This window comes from Pogoniulus pusillus, chromosome 27 (genome assembly GCF_015220805.1).
Source record: "Pogoniulus pusillus isolate bPogPus1 chromosome 27, bPogPus1.pri, whole genome shotgun sequence".
Lineage (NCBI taxonomy): Eukaryota > Metazoa > Chordata > Aves > Piciformes > Lybiidae > Pogoniulus > Pogoniulus pusillus.
Window position 1 is genome coordinate 19,429,416 of NC_087290.1, and position 11,502 is coordinate 19,440,917.

General features: G+C 48.0%; 1 protein-coding gene and 1 long non-coding RNA gene across 3 annotated transcripts in view; one reads left to right on the top strand and one right to left on the bottom strand.

Annotated features, from left to right (window-relative positions):
* LOC135187685 (uncharacterized) overlaps window positions 1–11,502 on the top strand; it is a 60,842-nt gene that overhangs the window by 9,996 nt on the left and 39,344 nt on the right. The window lies entirely within an intron of this gene.
* CCDC107 (coiled-coil domain containing 107) lies at window positions 1,392–11,266 on the bottom strand. Its single transcript, XM_064166351.1, has 6 exons — window positions 11,067–11,266; window positions 7,422–7,624; window positions 6,143–6,209; window positions 4,896–4,986; window positions 3,159–3,268; window positions 1,392–2,058 (listed from the first exon to the last, which is right to left on the bottom strand). Exons 1-6 carry the CDS (start codon window positions 11,236–11,238, stop codon window positions 1,775–1,777), a joined length of 927 nt encoding a protein of 308 aa, XP_064022421.1. The 5' UTR covers window positions 11,239–11,266; the 3' UTR covers window positions 1,392–1,774.

Below are 11,502 nucleotides of genomic sequence, written 5' to 3' on the forward strand. Positions count from 1 at the left end.
CACGGCAGCGCCGCAGGCTCCCGCCCCAGAGAACGGGGACAAGGAGTCCCCTGCTGCTCCCTTCGCTGCCAAGCGAGTCTGTGCCCACCTGATGGGTGCCTGCTCAGGCTGCGCGCAGAGCGGTGTCCTCAGCAAAGGCAGGCGGACGGAGCCAGAGACCAAAAAGGAGGTGGTAGCCAGGTGAGGTTGGGCTCTTCTGCCACGCACCCAGCAACAGAACAAGGGGACACAGAGGTTCAGTCTGGATGTTAGGAGGAAGTTGTCAGAGAGAGTGATTGGCATTGGAATGGGCTGCCCAGGGAGGTGGTGGAGTCGCTGTCCCTGGAGGTGTTGAAGCAAAGCCTGCCTGGGGCACTTAGTGCCATGGTCTGGTTGACTGGATAGGGCTGGGTGCTGGACTAGATAAGGAGGTCTCTTCCAGCCTGCCTGATTCTGATTCACTGGAGGTCCCTTCCAACTCCTAACACTCACTGATTCCCTATGGTTGCTACTAGTGCCGAAGTAAGGAGGTGCATTAGAGGGAATGAAAAGGCCACAGTCTCTGGTGTTAAAATTGTATAGGTTGGACTGGATGAACTTGGAGGTCTCTTCTAACCTGGCTGAGTCTATGGCTCTTTGAAACATCAAACGGGAATAGAGCAGTAGTGGCTATCAGTTAGGAGGCTGCTTCTGAGTTTGCCCAATGACAAGTGGAGAAGAGATAAAAGTGACCCAGGGTAATGCGTTAAGGTTGACTTAACAAAACCAGACCTTGCTCCCAGGCAGACAGCAAACTCGGATAAAACTACTTTAAAGCGGTGTCTGTGGCTACACTGTTGTGCCAGTTTGAGCCTAGCTGGGGTATTTTAGTGAGAGGAATTAGAAGATAGGCTGTGAAAAGGAACCAATGGTGATGGCTGCAGCACTCGTGGGCTTGCTGAGATGGATAAAAACAAGAACCTGAATTTAGATAACACAGTGGCTCTCAGGCTCTGGCTGCCTGCACTTCCCTCTCTCTAACCTGCCATCTGTGTGCCTAATCCATCTGCTTCATAACCCCCCTGGCCGCTTCTCCAAACTCACCTTCAATGCAAGGCAAAGTCTGGGATAAGGTTAGGGTCCCCTCCTGGGGACTCTGGTTTCTGGGAGGGCTGTTGCATTTCTGTATTACCTTTCAACTTGCACATTTCTGCCTATAGCTGTGCAGAATGTATACTGTGCTAAGCTGTAAATATAAAGCTTCACTCTGACTTCCAGGCTCGGCTGAGTCCAGTCTGGGTGAGGCAGGGAGCACCCAAACCATCACAACTGCTTTCTCCAAATAAACGAACTTGACTTGGAATGCATGCCCGAGATCTACCCCTGAGGCCTTTTCATTCTCCCTCCCCACTGCAAAGGTCTTCACAGAGAGCTAAATTCATCAGTGCAGATTCTTTAATGAACTCAAGGGTCAACAGTTCCATGCTTACCACTTACAAAACATTTAGGGAACATCTATTTTTTTTCTAGCCTTAATTACAAGATACTCTAATCCTTTTGTGAAGCATCAGATCTAATTACAGTGCATCAGGTACAGTGCAGAAGTGTCTGCATAGGAAACAATAAATAGAAAAGAAGTGTAAACATTCTGAGTGAAACCCTGGTGCCACTCAAGTCAGAAACAGAGCTGTCACAGATGCAAGCACGATGGGATTTCACTCCTCTTTTTAAAGCACATACCAGCTCACATCACCTCATCTGCAACAGTTTAAAGTGCATATAACATTACCAAAAAAACCCTAGTTTTTTGCAGGTTTTACTCCTGCAGATTTCTTTCACATCTGTTCCGTCTCCTCACTCCCATCTCTTCTGATTCAGTGGTGTCTTCCTTCATCATTTCTTGCTCTTCTACCACATCTGGCTCAAACTGATGGACTTGACATTCATGCTGTAATTCCTCCTCTTCTGTTCTGTACTCACTGTCCACTTCCTCACACGAATCTTCGTCGCTGTCACCTTCTCTGTCACCTGTCTCTTGAGAGTGTTCAGTGAACGACTGAATGAGATCTTCGAGTTTCTCGTTACAAAGGTGGCTGACATCTAACCATTCACAACAAAGCAAAAACAAACACAGGTTTCAACTGCTGCAGAGCCTCCAATGTTAAAGAAAAAGAATATTGAATTTTACATTTGTTTTCTCTCTAAGACTCAACTAATGCAAAAATTCCCCAATTTTCCAGCAAATCAGCTCCCCTCAGACCCCACCTGCAGTCCTGGGGGCAGTTCTGCAGCCCCCAGCACAAGCAGGACATGGAAGTGTTGGAGCCAGTGCAGAGGAGGCCACCAAGATGCTGAGAGGGCTGCAGCAGCTCTGCTCTGAGAACAGGCTGAGGGAGATGGGGCTATGCAGCCTGGAGAAGAGAAGGCTTTGGAGTGGCCTTGCAGTATCTGAAGGGGGCTCCAAGAGGGCTGGGGAGGGACTATTGACAAAGTCTTGTAATGACAGGATAAAGAGTATTGGGTTTGAACTGGCAGAGTGGAGATTGAAACTGGCTGTTAGGAGAGGGTTCTTTACAGTGAGGGTGGTGAGACACCGGCACAGGTTGCTCAGGGAGGCAACACCCTGGAGGTGTTCAAGGCCAGACTGGATGAGGCCTTGAGCAACCTGTTCTAATGGGAGGTGTCCCTGCCTGTGGCAGGGGATTGGAACTGGCTGAGCTTTGAGCTCCTTTCCAACCTAAACCATTCTGATTCTATGAAACCGTTCCTAACATTTTAAGATCTCTCTTGGACTGTTATGCACCTCCTGCAACTCTCCAGTTGCAGCTAATTGTTTGCTGGTTTGTATAATCACACAAGTGTTACCCACAGCCTGAGAGGTCCCTGTCTGGGAATTCTCACCCTGAAGTTAGTCCAGTACTAAGAGTCCACTCAGAAACTCATGTCCAAGGAGCCCAGTTTTAAGGAAAGTAGAACCTGACAATGTGATGTCCCAGTTCTACATCTTTTAGCATCTGTGCTGTAAAAAACCTATTGTAATGTATCCAAGTTCTGTAACTGGATACACCTTGAACAGGAAAACAGCACTCCAGAAAGGAATCCTACACACATTTCACCTAAGATCCATTTTTATAGTAAGATCTATTTATCCTTTTAAAATGCAACTACTTAGTTATGGACCCTATTTGCAATCAAAATACCTTTCATCTTGTGCTCCGATTTATCCAACCCACTTTCCTTCATCAGTCGTCTGATCGACTGGAGATGGGTCATGATTTCATCTTTCTGCTCACAAGCCAGAGCATTAACACTAGAAAACAAGGCAGATGCCAACAGCTGAAAGATTACCTCCTGAGTGCTGAATAATAAATGCATAAGCTCACAACATTTCCTTGAGTGGCTAAGGCAGCAACCCTGTGCTGGGCTGCAGCAAGAGCAGTGTGGGCACAGGGCAAGGGAGGGGATTCTGCCCCGTGGCTCTGCTCTCCTCACACCCCACCTGCAGTCCTGTGTGCAGTTCTGCAGCCCCCAGCACAAGCAGGACATGGAAGTGTTGGAGCCAGTGCAGAGGAGGCCACCAAGATGCTGAGAGGGCTGCAGCAGCTCTGCTCTGAGCACAGGATGAGAGAGTTGGGGCTCTGCAGCCTGGAGAAGAAAAGACTCCCAGGAGACCTTGGAGTGGCCTTCCAGTATGTGAAGGGGGCTGCAGGAGGGACTATTGACAAGGTCTGGTAATGACAGGATGAGGAGGAGTGCGTTTGAACTGGCAGAGGGGAGATTCAAACTAGATGTTAGGAAAGGGTTCTCGATAGTAAGGTTGATGAGACACTGGCACAGGTTGCCCACAGAGGTTGTGCTCCCTCCCTGGAGGTGTTCAAGGCCAGGTTGGATAAGGCCTTGAGTTCTAGTGGGAGGTGTCCCTGCCTATGGCAGGGGGTTGGAACTGGATGAGCTTTGAGGTCCCTTCCAACTTAAACCATTCTATGATTTTTCTTGGCAAGCCCAGCACTTGAAGCTACTTATTCACTGAGTAGCAGAATTCTAACACTGGAGCCCCAAAGGCCAAGGCTGAGTAATAACTACTGAAAGAAGCAATGAGCCAAAGGCTTTTTATTTTCAGAAGAGGAAGGCCTAATATAGAACTTTACAGCTCAGACACTTTTCTCTTTTACTGAAGATTTTATTTACCCTTTATCCTTCCCATCACCACTAGAAATCCACTTTGCAAACTGGCTACTGAATTTACTGCTTAACAGTGTCAGCACACGCTAAGTTCACAAGTACTAAGGGAACAGTCACCAAACTCTGCATGTTTTAAGGTATGCTTCATGAAGGCTAGAAAATCGATGCAAAAGGGGCTGCAGGGATGTTTTTCTCACCAGTGGATTGGTAAGGCACTTAAGAAAAGAGCACTTCCAAAAGTACAAAGAGGCTGTAATACCTACTGCCTTGTTGCACTGCCACAGGGTAGTCATGTTTCCTCAGCACACCTACAATCACTTGGCAGGTTCATTTCACAACACAAACATCAGCTGCTACCCCCTGCAACTGGTTCAGTCTTCTCATTGCAGCAAAAGGAGGGAACACTCTCAGCTACCTCAAATCGAATTCCCACAGCAGCTTCCAAATGCTACTGAGCTGAAGTACTTTTTTTTAGTATTAGTCTCCTCAGGCAATACCAAAGTTTAACTTTTTAAGCTACAGTAATGTCTTTTTAAGCCTGAGGTTTTGCATTTGTTTGGTGAAGAGACGAGAGGTGGAAGAGCTCACAAACTGAGCTGTTTCCTACAAAAGGCTACAGAAACAGTTAAGTAACTACAGAAGGTTCCCAAACCCTGTTCCCCACCCGCACAGAGAGAACATTTTAACAACTCTGTTAACATTTTGGAGGACTTCAGCTTACAGAAATCAATACTGAGACGTTTTAGAACACTCACCAGTTTGACAGTGGATCCAACTGAGTCAATAAAGAATTTAACATTTTCTCTGTCTGTGCTAGATGCTTCTCCAGCTCTAAAAGCTGATGCTCTAACAAAGAACATAGGCAAAAGAAGAAAAAGGAGGGAGGCAGAGGAAAGAGGAGAGAAAACATTGTTAGAAGTGTCTTTACAATACCAAAAAGGACATCGATTCCTGGGTCTGGTGGAGCAGATTCAAACACAGGTAGTCTTTTTCTCTACACAGCTCTAGAATACAAAAAGGAGCTGGCAGGGGTCAGAAGAGAAGCATTACTGCTATGGCTGACCAGAAGTCATTTCACCAGTAAACAGAGCACCCCTTGGCACAAGCTGAATGATGATGTGGCTCTCACCTTCCCTGTCTCAAAACCTATGCAGTTCTAAGACTCCCTGAGGTGTAAGTAATGTATTTACACTTATTGCATTGTCAGGAGTTTGCCCAGTCACACCTGGCAGATACATCCAACACCTAAGGAGAAGTACCTCCCACTAAAACACTGCTCCTCTGCAGTTTGGGAGACACCAAGATGGTGAGCAGGCAGTGCAGCACATCAGCTGTGCAGCTGGGCTCAGTAATGGTGTGCAGGGACGCTGAAAGAGGCTGCTGGTTTCATAATGAGCTAGAAATGTGTCTACATAAGGGCAGAAAGAGAAGGAAACCAGCCCAGCTTTGACATGCTGTAACTTTCTCCAAGGGCAAGCCCATTTCTTAGCACACTCCCAGTCAGACAGTCAAGAGTATTCTGTATCATGAAAAGGAAATCAAACAAAGAAAAGGTTATTTTTTGTCTCTTCTATAATTACAGGTCTCGATTTGGCCTAGAAATGCAACCCCCTCTGTAACTGTTTATCCATACTGTTCCACTATCAGTACAGCTCAGTTCTAAAGCAGATCACTATACTCTGTTTAACTACAGTATTCATCTTAAGATTATCACATCCTGTTCTACTGATGATAACTGCACAGGGCTCAAGTGAGAACAACATCAGGCATGAAAAAAGCAGCGAATCCTGTTGCATTGCTATGCCTGGTTTAAAGAGTACTTCCATCTGGAATTTTCAAGCAAACCTCTACTAAGTGTTTCAAACGTACAGAGTAATACTGAGCTCCTGACTGCAGCTAAATTAAAAGATTGTTCTGGTTTAGCTGGATTGCACCACTGAAAACCTGTAGCTTTGTTCTGCAGCCCAGAGGTGAACATGTGCACTCTGAATGGGTATCCTACCTGTTTCCTTGGCCTTCTCTTCTGTACTTTTTTCCTTTTGGGAGAGACTTTCTTCATGTGCCTTCATCTGTAATAAATACAACCATGTTAAGTGACTTCAGCACTGTCTGTGCATTACAAATAAAACTGTCCTTAGAAATGTGCTGAAAGTAAACCACACCCACAAAGAAGTGCTCCATCAATGAGACTTTTTCTGCCATGTCTTCTTCCCATATTAAACTAGCATCGATTCTACGCAGCAACACAACCAATCAAAGCCACAGAAGAAAGGAACTATTTCAACTGCAGTTTGCAACAAGTGCACAGAAGGAACCTTGCAGGTCACTAGGTCAAATCTCCTATCATTAATTAGGAGGTAAAACTTCTTTCTTGAAGGAATGAAGATGCCATTATAAAGATATTTATGCTTCAGTCCACAGGGGCACGTGTAAGGAATTGTAACACCCAAAACACTGTTTTCATGCTCTTTACATCTTACTTATAACCTAATTATATTTAAACCCCAACTGCTCAGCCTCTGTGTTCCTTCGGCCACCAAGTGGTGTTTTTCTCATGCAGGGGACTACAGAGAAGATGCTGCCCCTGGTCCTCTTCAGGTTTAAGTCTTTTTCTGAAGTCAAGCAAACATATCCCAGGTGCACTCTCCTCACTGCAAGGGCTGTAGCAGCCCTTACCATAAACAATACACATCAGGACTGTTATTTTTTTCAGTAGAAATGTGTTCTCCATCTGTGATTTACAAATGCTAGAGCAGGTATCGCTTTTCATGCATGAAAGCCTAACTTGCCGCTGCATGACCAAATGAGAAACTCAAACACAAGGTCAAGTCTGCTCATTATTCCACCTAATTGATAATTTAAGACTATTATTCTGCAGGACTTGTCCATCTCCTTCCCACACTCAACCTCATTCTGAAGAATGAAAAGGAAGTGAAATACTGATGAGGCTTCAGTTACAGCCTCAGGCAACAGAGCTGTTCAGGTTCTCAGATTCCTATTTGAGGCCAAGACAGGTAAGACTTTCACTTCTTTAAGTATCAAAGAAAGATAAGTCACAGGGCTTCAGAATGAAGAATAAGAAATGCCAAAATTGTAACCTTGGAGCTCACATTCAAAGTCAAACAGAGCAAGAAATGGCTTTTGGACAACCATAAGCATGGTCTCAGAAATGGGAAAACAAAGCAAGCCATATAACAAAACTGGAGATATATGCACACACACACACACACACATATATTTCATTCTGATTTCAACCATTTAATGCATTTTTTGTGGCTTACCTTAAGAAATTTGTATGCTGCAAACACTCCCACTCCAAGTGCATACAAGGGCATGAGGGTGAATGCCAGCTCTCTACCGTTTCCTCTCCTCTCACTCTTTATCTCTTTTTCCATTGCATTTCTCATCTGCTGAATACTCTGGTAAGTATTACTATCAGAATTTTCTGGATTCAGGTGAAGTTGATGAAGTGTCTGAGGAGCACCTAAAAAAATTAAATTGAGAGAATGAAGATCAAATTAGAAGAGAAATTAACAGTCCAGTTAGTTTCACAACTGGAATTGTTCTCTTGTGTGTTCATCTTTACCACTCTTACAAGATGGTATGGTCAGCCCTGAATCCAAACAAAGAGATAATAAACCAAAATAAACAAAAAAACCCCAAACCCACAAATAAAACCCACCTTTTCATTACAAGAATGCAAAGTTAAATGTAAGCAGCAAAGAGTTCCATACAAAGTTTCTACACTTCTTTGTGCACAGCAAGCCACAGACAGATAGATGCAAGCAGGAACAACTCAAATCCTGAAGTTAAAGCAGACTCGGAGAAACTGATGATAATGCTGAGAACAGTACAAACTAATAACTTCCCTCAGAAGAAAGAAGTTAACTACAAACTGAATTGTGTAGTCCCAGGGGAAAAAACTTGTTGAAATGCTGTCCTGCTGCTTTCCAGGTGGCAGAGAATTCCATGGTACACAGATATTCCCACAGCCTTTGATGTGCTGTGTCTCTGTCAATCGCACACCTAGCAAAAAAAGATTACACAGTAGCAAAAAGATGCAGCCTTGGAAGTCTGAAACATTTGCCTGCCAGAGCAGGGAGCAGATGAGGAACAGCTAGCGTGACTGCTGGACTTGGGGATTAGGTGACATGGGCTTCATGAGGCAGGCACATGAAAAACAGAGGCTCCCGGAGACAGACAGCAGGTGACCGTGGGGCTTGAAGTCTCAGCTGCCTGCCTGGGCTTACGCTTACAAACCCCTCGAGCACCGAGTGTGCCACAGTTTGAGCTGCCAGAACTGGGCACAGGTAAAATGAGACTGTTATGCAAATCACTCTTTGTCAATAACTACCCAAACACTGGCACTCCAGAACCCGCAGTGACATCGCTCCAGGGTGCTCAACTCAAGCATCCCAAGCTACAGCTCCAGGGAAACAGCTGTTTGGCTACAGCTTCTTCCACAGGCAGGAGAGGAGAGAACTCTGCTAACCTAAGCTGGTACTCTGTGGCAAGAGCTCTTGAGCAGAGTTTTAGAATTGTCTAAACTGTATAAGTCAGAAAAGTTTTTCAGACTTGGAGGGATGCTGCTGGCAACAGTGGCATTTACTACCAGCTCTGCAGCTGGGACAGGCACCACCGCAAGTCCTCCCACGTGTCACTGACTAGTTTGCAGCATGCACATGTGGAGCAGACCTCTTACCCATGCACTTGCTGGAACTCTGAACTGGACAGCTACACACAAAATCAAATGCCTGAATTGCCAGAAGCAGAACTCAGCCTATCTCCATCTTTTGATGCAGGTGCAGGCAGACACTCTCCTTCCAACACAAGCAGGTTTAGAGTCAGTAAAACCACACTAACCTGGAAATCCCATTTTATCTCATATACAGCCTTCCTCCATTCCAAATGCTTCCCATTGAGTACTAGTTTTGAACTTGAACTATTTACCCCTTTCAGTTCTGTTTAGGCTTAATATAAATGAAGAGATTTACTAGAATAGCAAATAGCACAGATTAAATAATTTCCACAGGTCATACTAGTAAGAATGTGGTCAGGGAAAAAAAAAACACTCTCCTGGCACAGAGAAGTCCTAATGGATTCCAGTGTCCTGCGCCAGGTTTATCCCACAGCAGAAGCAGTGAGTTACTGAGCAGGAGAAAGAACCTAGAAAACCTGGACTCCTGTGTGCAGTTCTGGAGCCCTCAACACATGAAGGGCATGGAACTGTTAAGAGTGAGTCCAGAGGAGGTCACCAAGATGCTCAGAGGGCTGCAGCAGCTCTGCTATGAGGACAGCATGAGAGTTGAGGCTCTGCAGCCTGGATAAGAGAAGGCTTCCAGGAGACCTTGGAGTGGCCTTCCAGTATCTTAAGGGGGCTGCAGGAGAGCTGGGGATGGACTATTGACAATGTCTTGCAATGAAAGGATGAGGAGGAATGGGTTTAAAGTGGCAGAGGGGAGATTGAAAGTGGATGTTAGGAACAAGCTGTTTGCAGTGAGGGTGGTGAGACACTGGCACAGGTTGCCCAGGGAGGTTGTGGAGCTCAGAATCACCCAATGTGATTACACTGGGTGATTCTGTGCTCCACAACCTCCCTGGAGGTGTTCAAGGCCAGACTGGATGTGGCCTTGAGCTCTCTGTTCTAGTGGGAGGTGCCCCTGCCTATGGCAGGGGGTTTGAACTGGCTGAGCTGTGAGGTCCCTTTCAGCCTAAACCATTCCATAACTATGAAACATGAACAGCAGACCTGCCTGAAATGCATTCTATGCAGGAACAATTATTTAATTCTATTTATCAGTTACTCATAATCAGGTGAATTGCTGACTTGTTTTCAGGTTTTGTTTTAGAAGAACTTAGATCTGCAGGGAACTTCAGCTACTGTATCTGTAAGTAGCCAGGTAAAACAAGCAGCTCTAGAGCTTGTGGAGCACTCAGAGTTTGGCATCAGCAGGGAGGCACAGGGTAGCAGCTCAAGCCTCACTTTTTCTATCTTTGAAAGGTACTCGAGCAAAAGCACAGGCACATAATTTGCAGCATTACTGCATCTATCTCTTGGATTCGAAAGCATTGGAAGACATGGATGAATGACAGAGCTACCTCGACAAAGCATCCTTTTTCTTGTTGTCTAAAACTACAGCAGACCTTTGGACTTTGAACTAAATCTTCAGCTGACACACACCAACAGATGCTGAGTTACTGGAAAGTGTCCAGAGGTCACCAAGGCTGGGGAGGGGCCTGAAGCACAGCCCTGTGAGGAGAGGCTGAGGGAGCTGGGGGTGTGCAGCTTGCAGCAGAGGAGGCTCAGGGCAGAGCTCATTGCTGCCTGCAGCTGCCTGCAGGGAGGCTGTAGCCAGGTGGGGTTGGGCTCTGCTGCCAGGCACCCAGCAAGAGAAGGGGACGCAGCCTCAAGCTGTGCCAGGGCAGGTCTAGGCTGGGTGTCAGGAGGAAGTTGTTGTCAGAGAGAGTGATTGGCATTGGAATGGGCTGCCCAGGGAGGTGGTGGAGTGGCTGTGGCTGGAGGTGTTGAAGCCAAGCCTGGCTGGGGCACTTAGTGCCGTGGTCTGGTTGGTTGGGCAGGGCTGGGTGCTAGGTTGGGCTGGGTGAGCTTGGAGCTCTCTTCCAACCTGGCTGATCCTACGATACAGCTTGAGATGCGTTTACAGAACTGGAGCTCAAACGAGCAGTGAGCTCTCTAGGGGCGGGTGGAAGGTTCGGAGCTCGGAGGCAGCTCGGGGCCGCCGGACAAGGCCTCCCCTGCACCGCAGGCCGCGTACAACGCCGGGCGCCTCCCGCCTGACGGACGGAGCGGCAGCGCAGCCCTCTCCGCTCCCAGAGGCTCGTCTCAATCTCGCCGCGGACCGGGGCCGCCTCCAAGCCGCTCCCGCAGCGAACTGCGAGGCCTGAGGCACTGCGCCGGCTCCTACCTCTGCGATGCTGCCGGGGATCGTAGTGGCCAGGGACGTTCTTGCCGCCCCGCGGGGACCGGCCGGCGCGGCCGCCGCCTCCTCCTGCCCCGAACATCCTGGGCATGACGACGAAGAGGCAAAACACCAGCACGGCCGAGAGCACAACCTGCTGCAGCGCCGACAGCACCATGGCCGCTGCGCCCCGGCCCGGCCCGGCCCGGCCCGGCCCCGCCCAGCCCGCCCCGGCCCCGCCCAGCCCGCCCCGGCCCCGCCCAGCGCCGCGCGGACACGCCTCCGCACGGCCCCCCCGCGGGCGCCGCGCGCGGGCCGGGAAGGCTCTGGAAGGTGCGGGGCGCGCGGCGGGGCGGGGCAGAGCCCTGAGGCGAGGCGCAGAGGCTGCCGCCATGGGGCCGTGCGCGGCGCTGCTGGGGCTGCCGCTGCTGGGGCTGCCGCT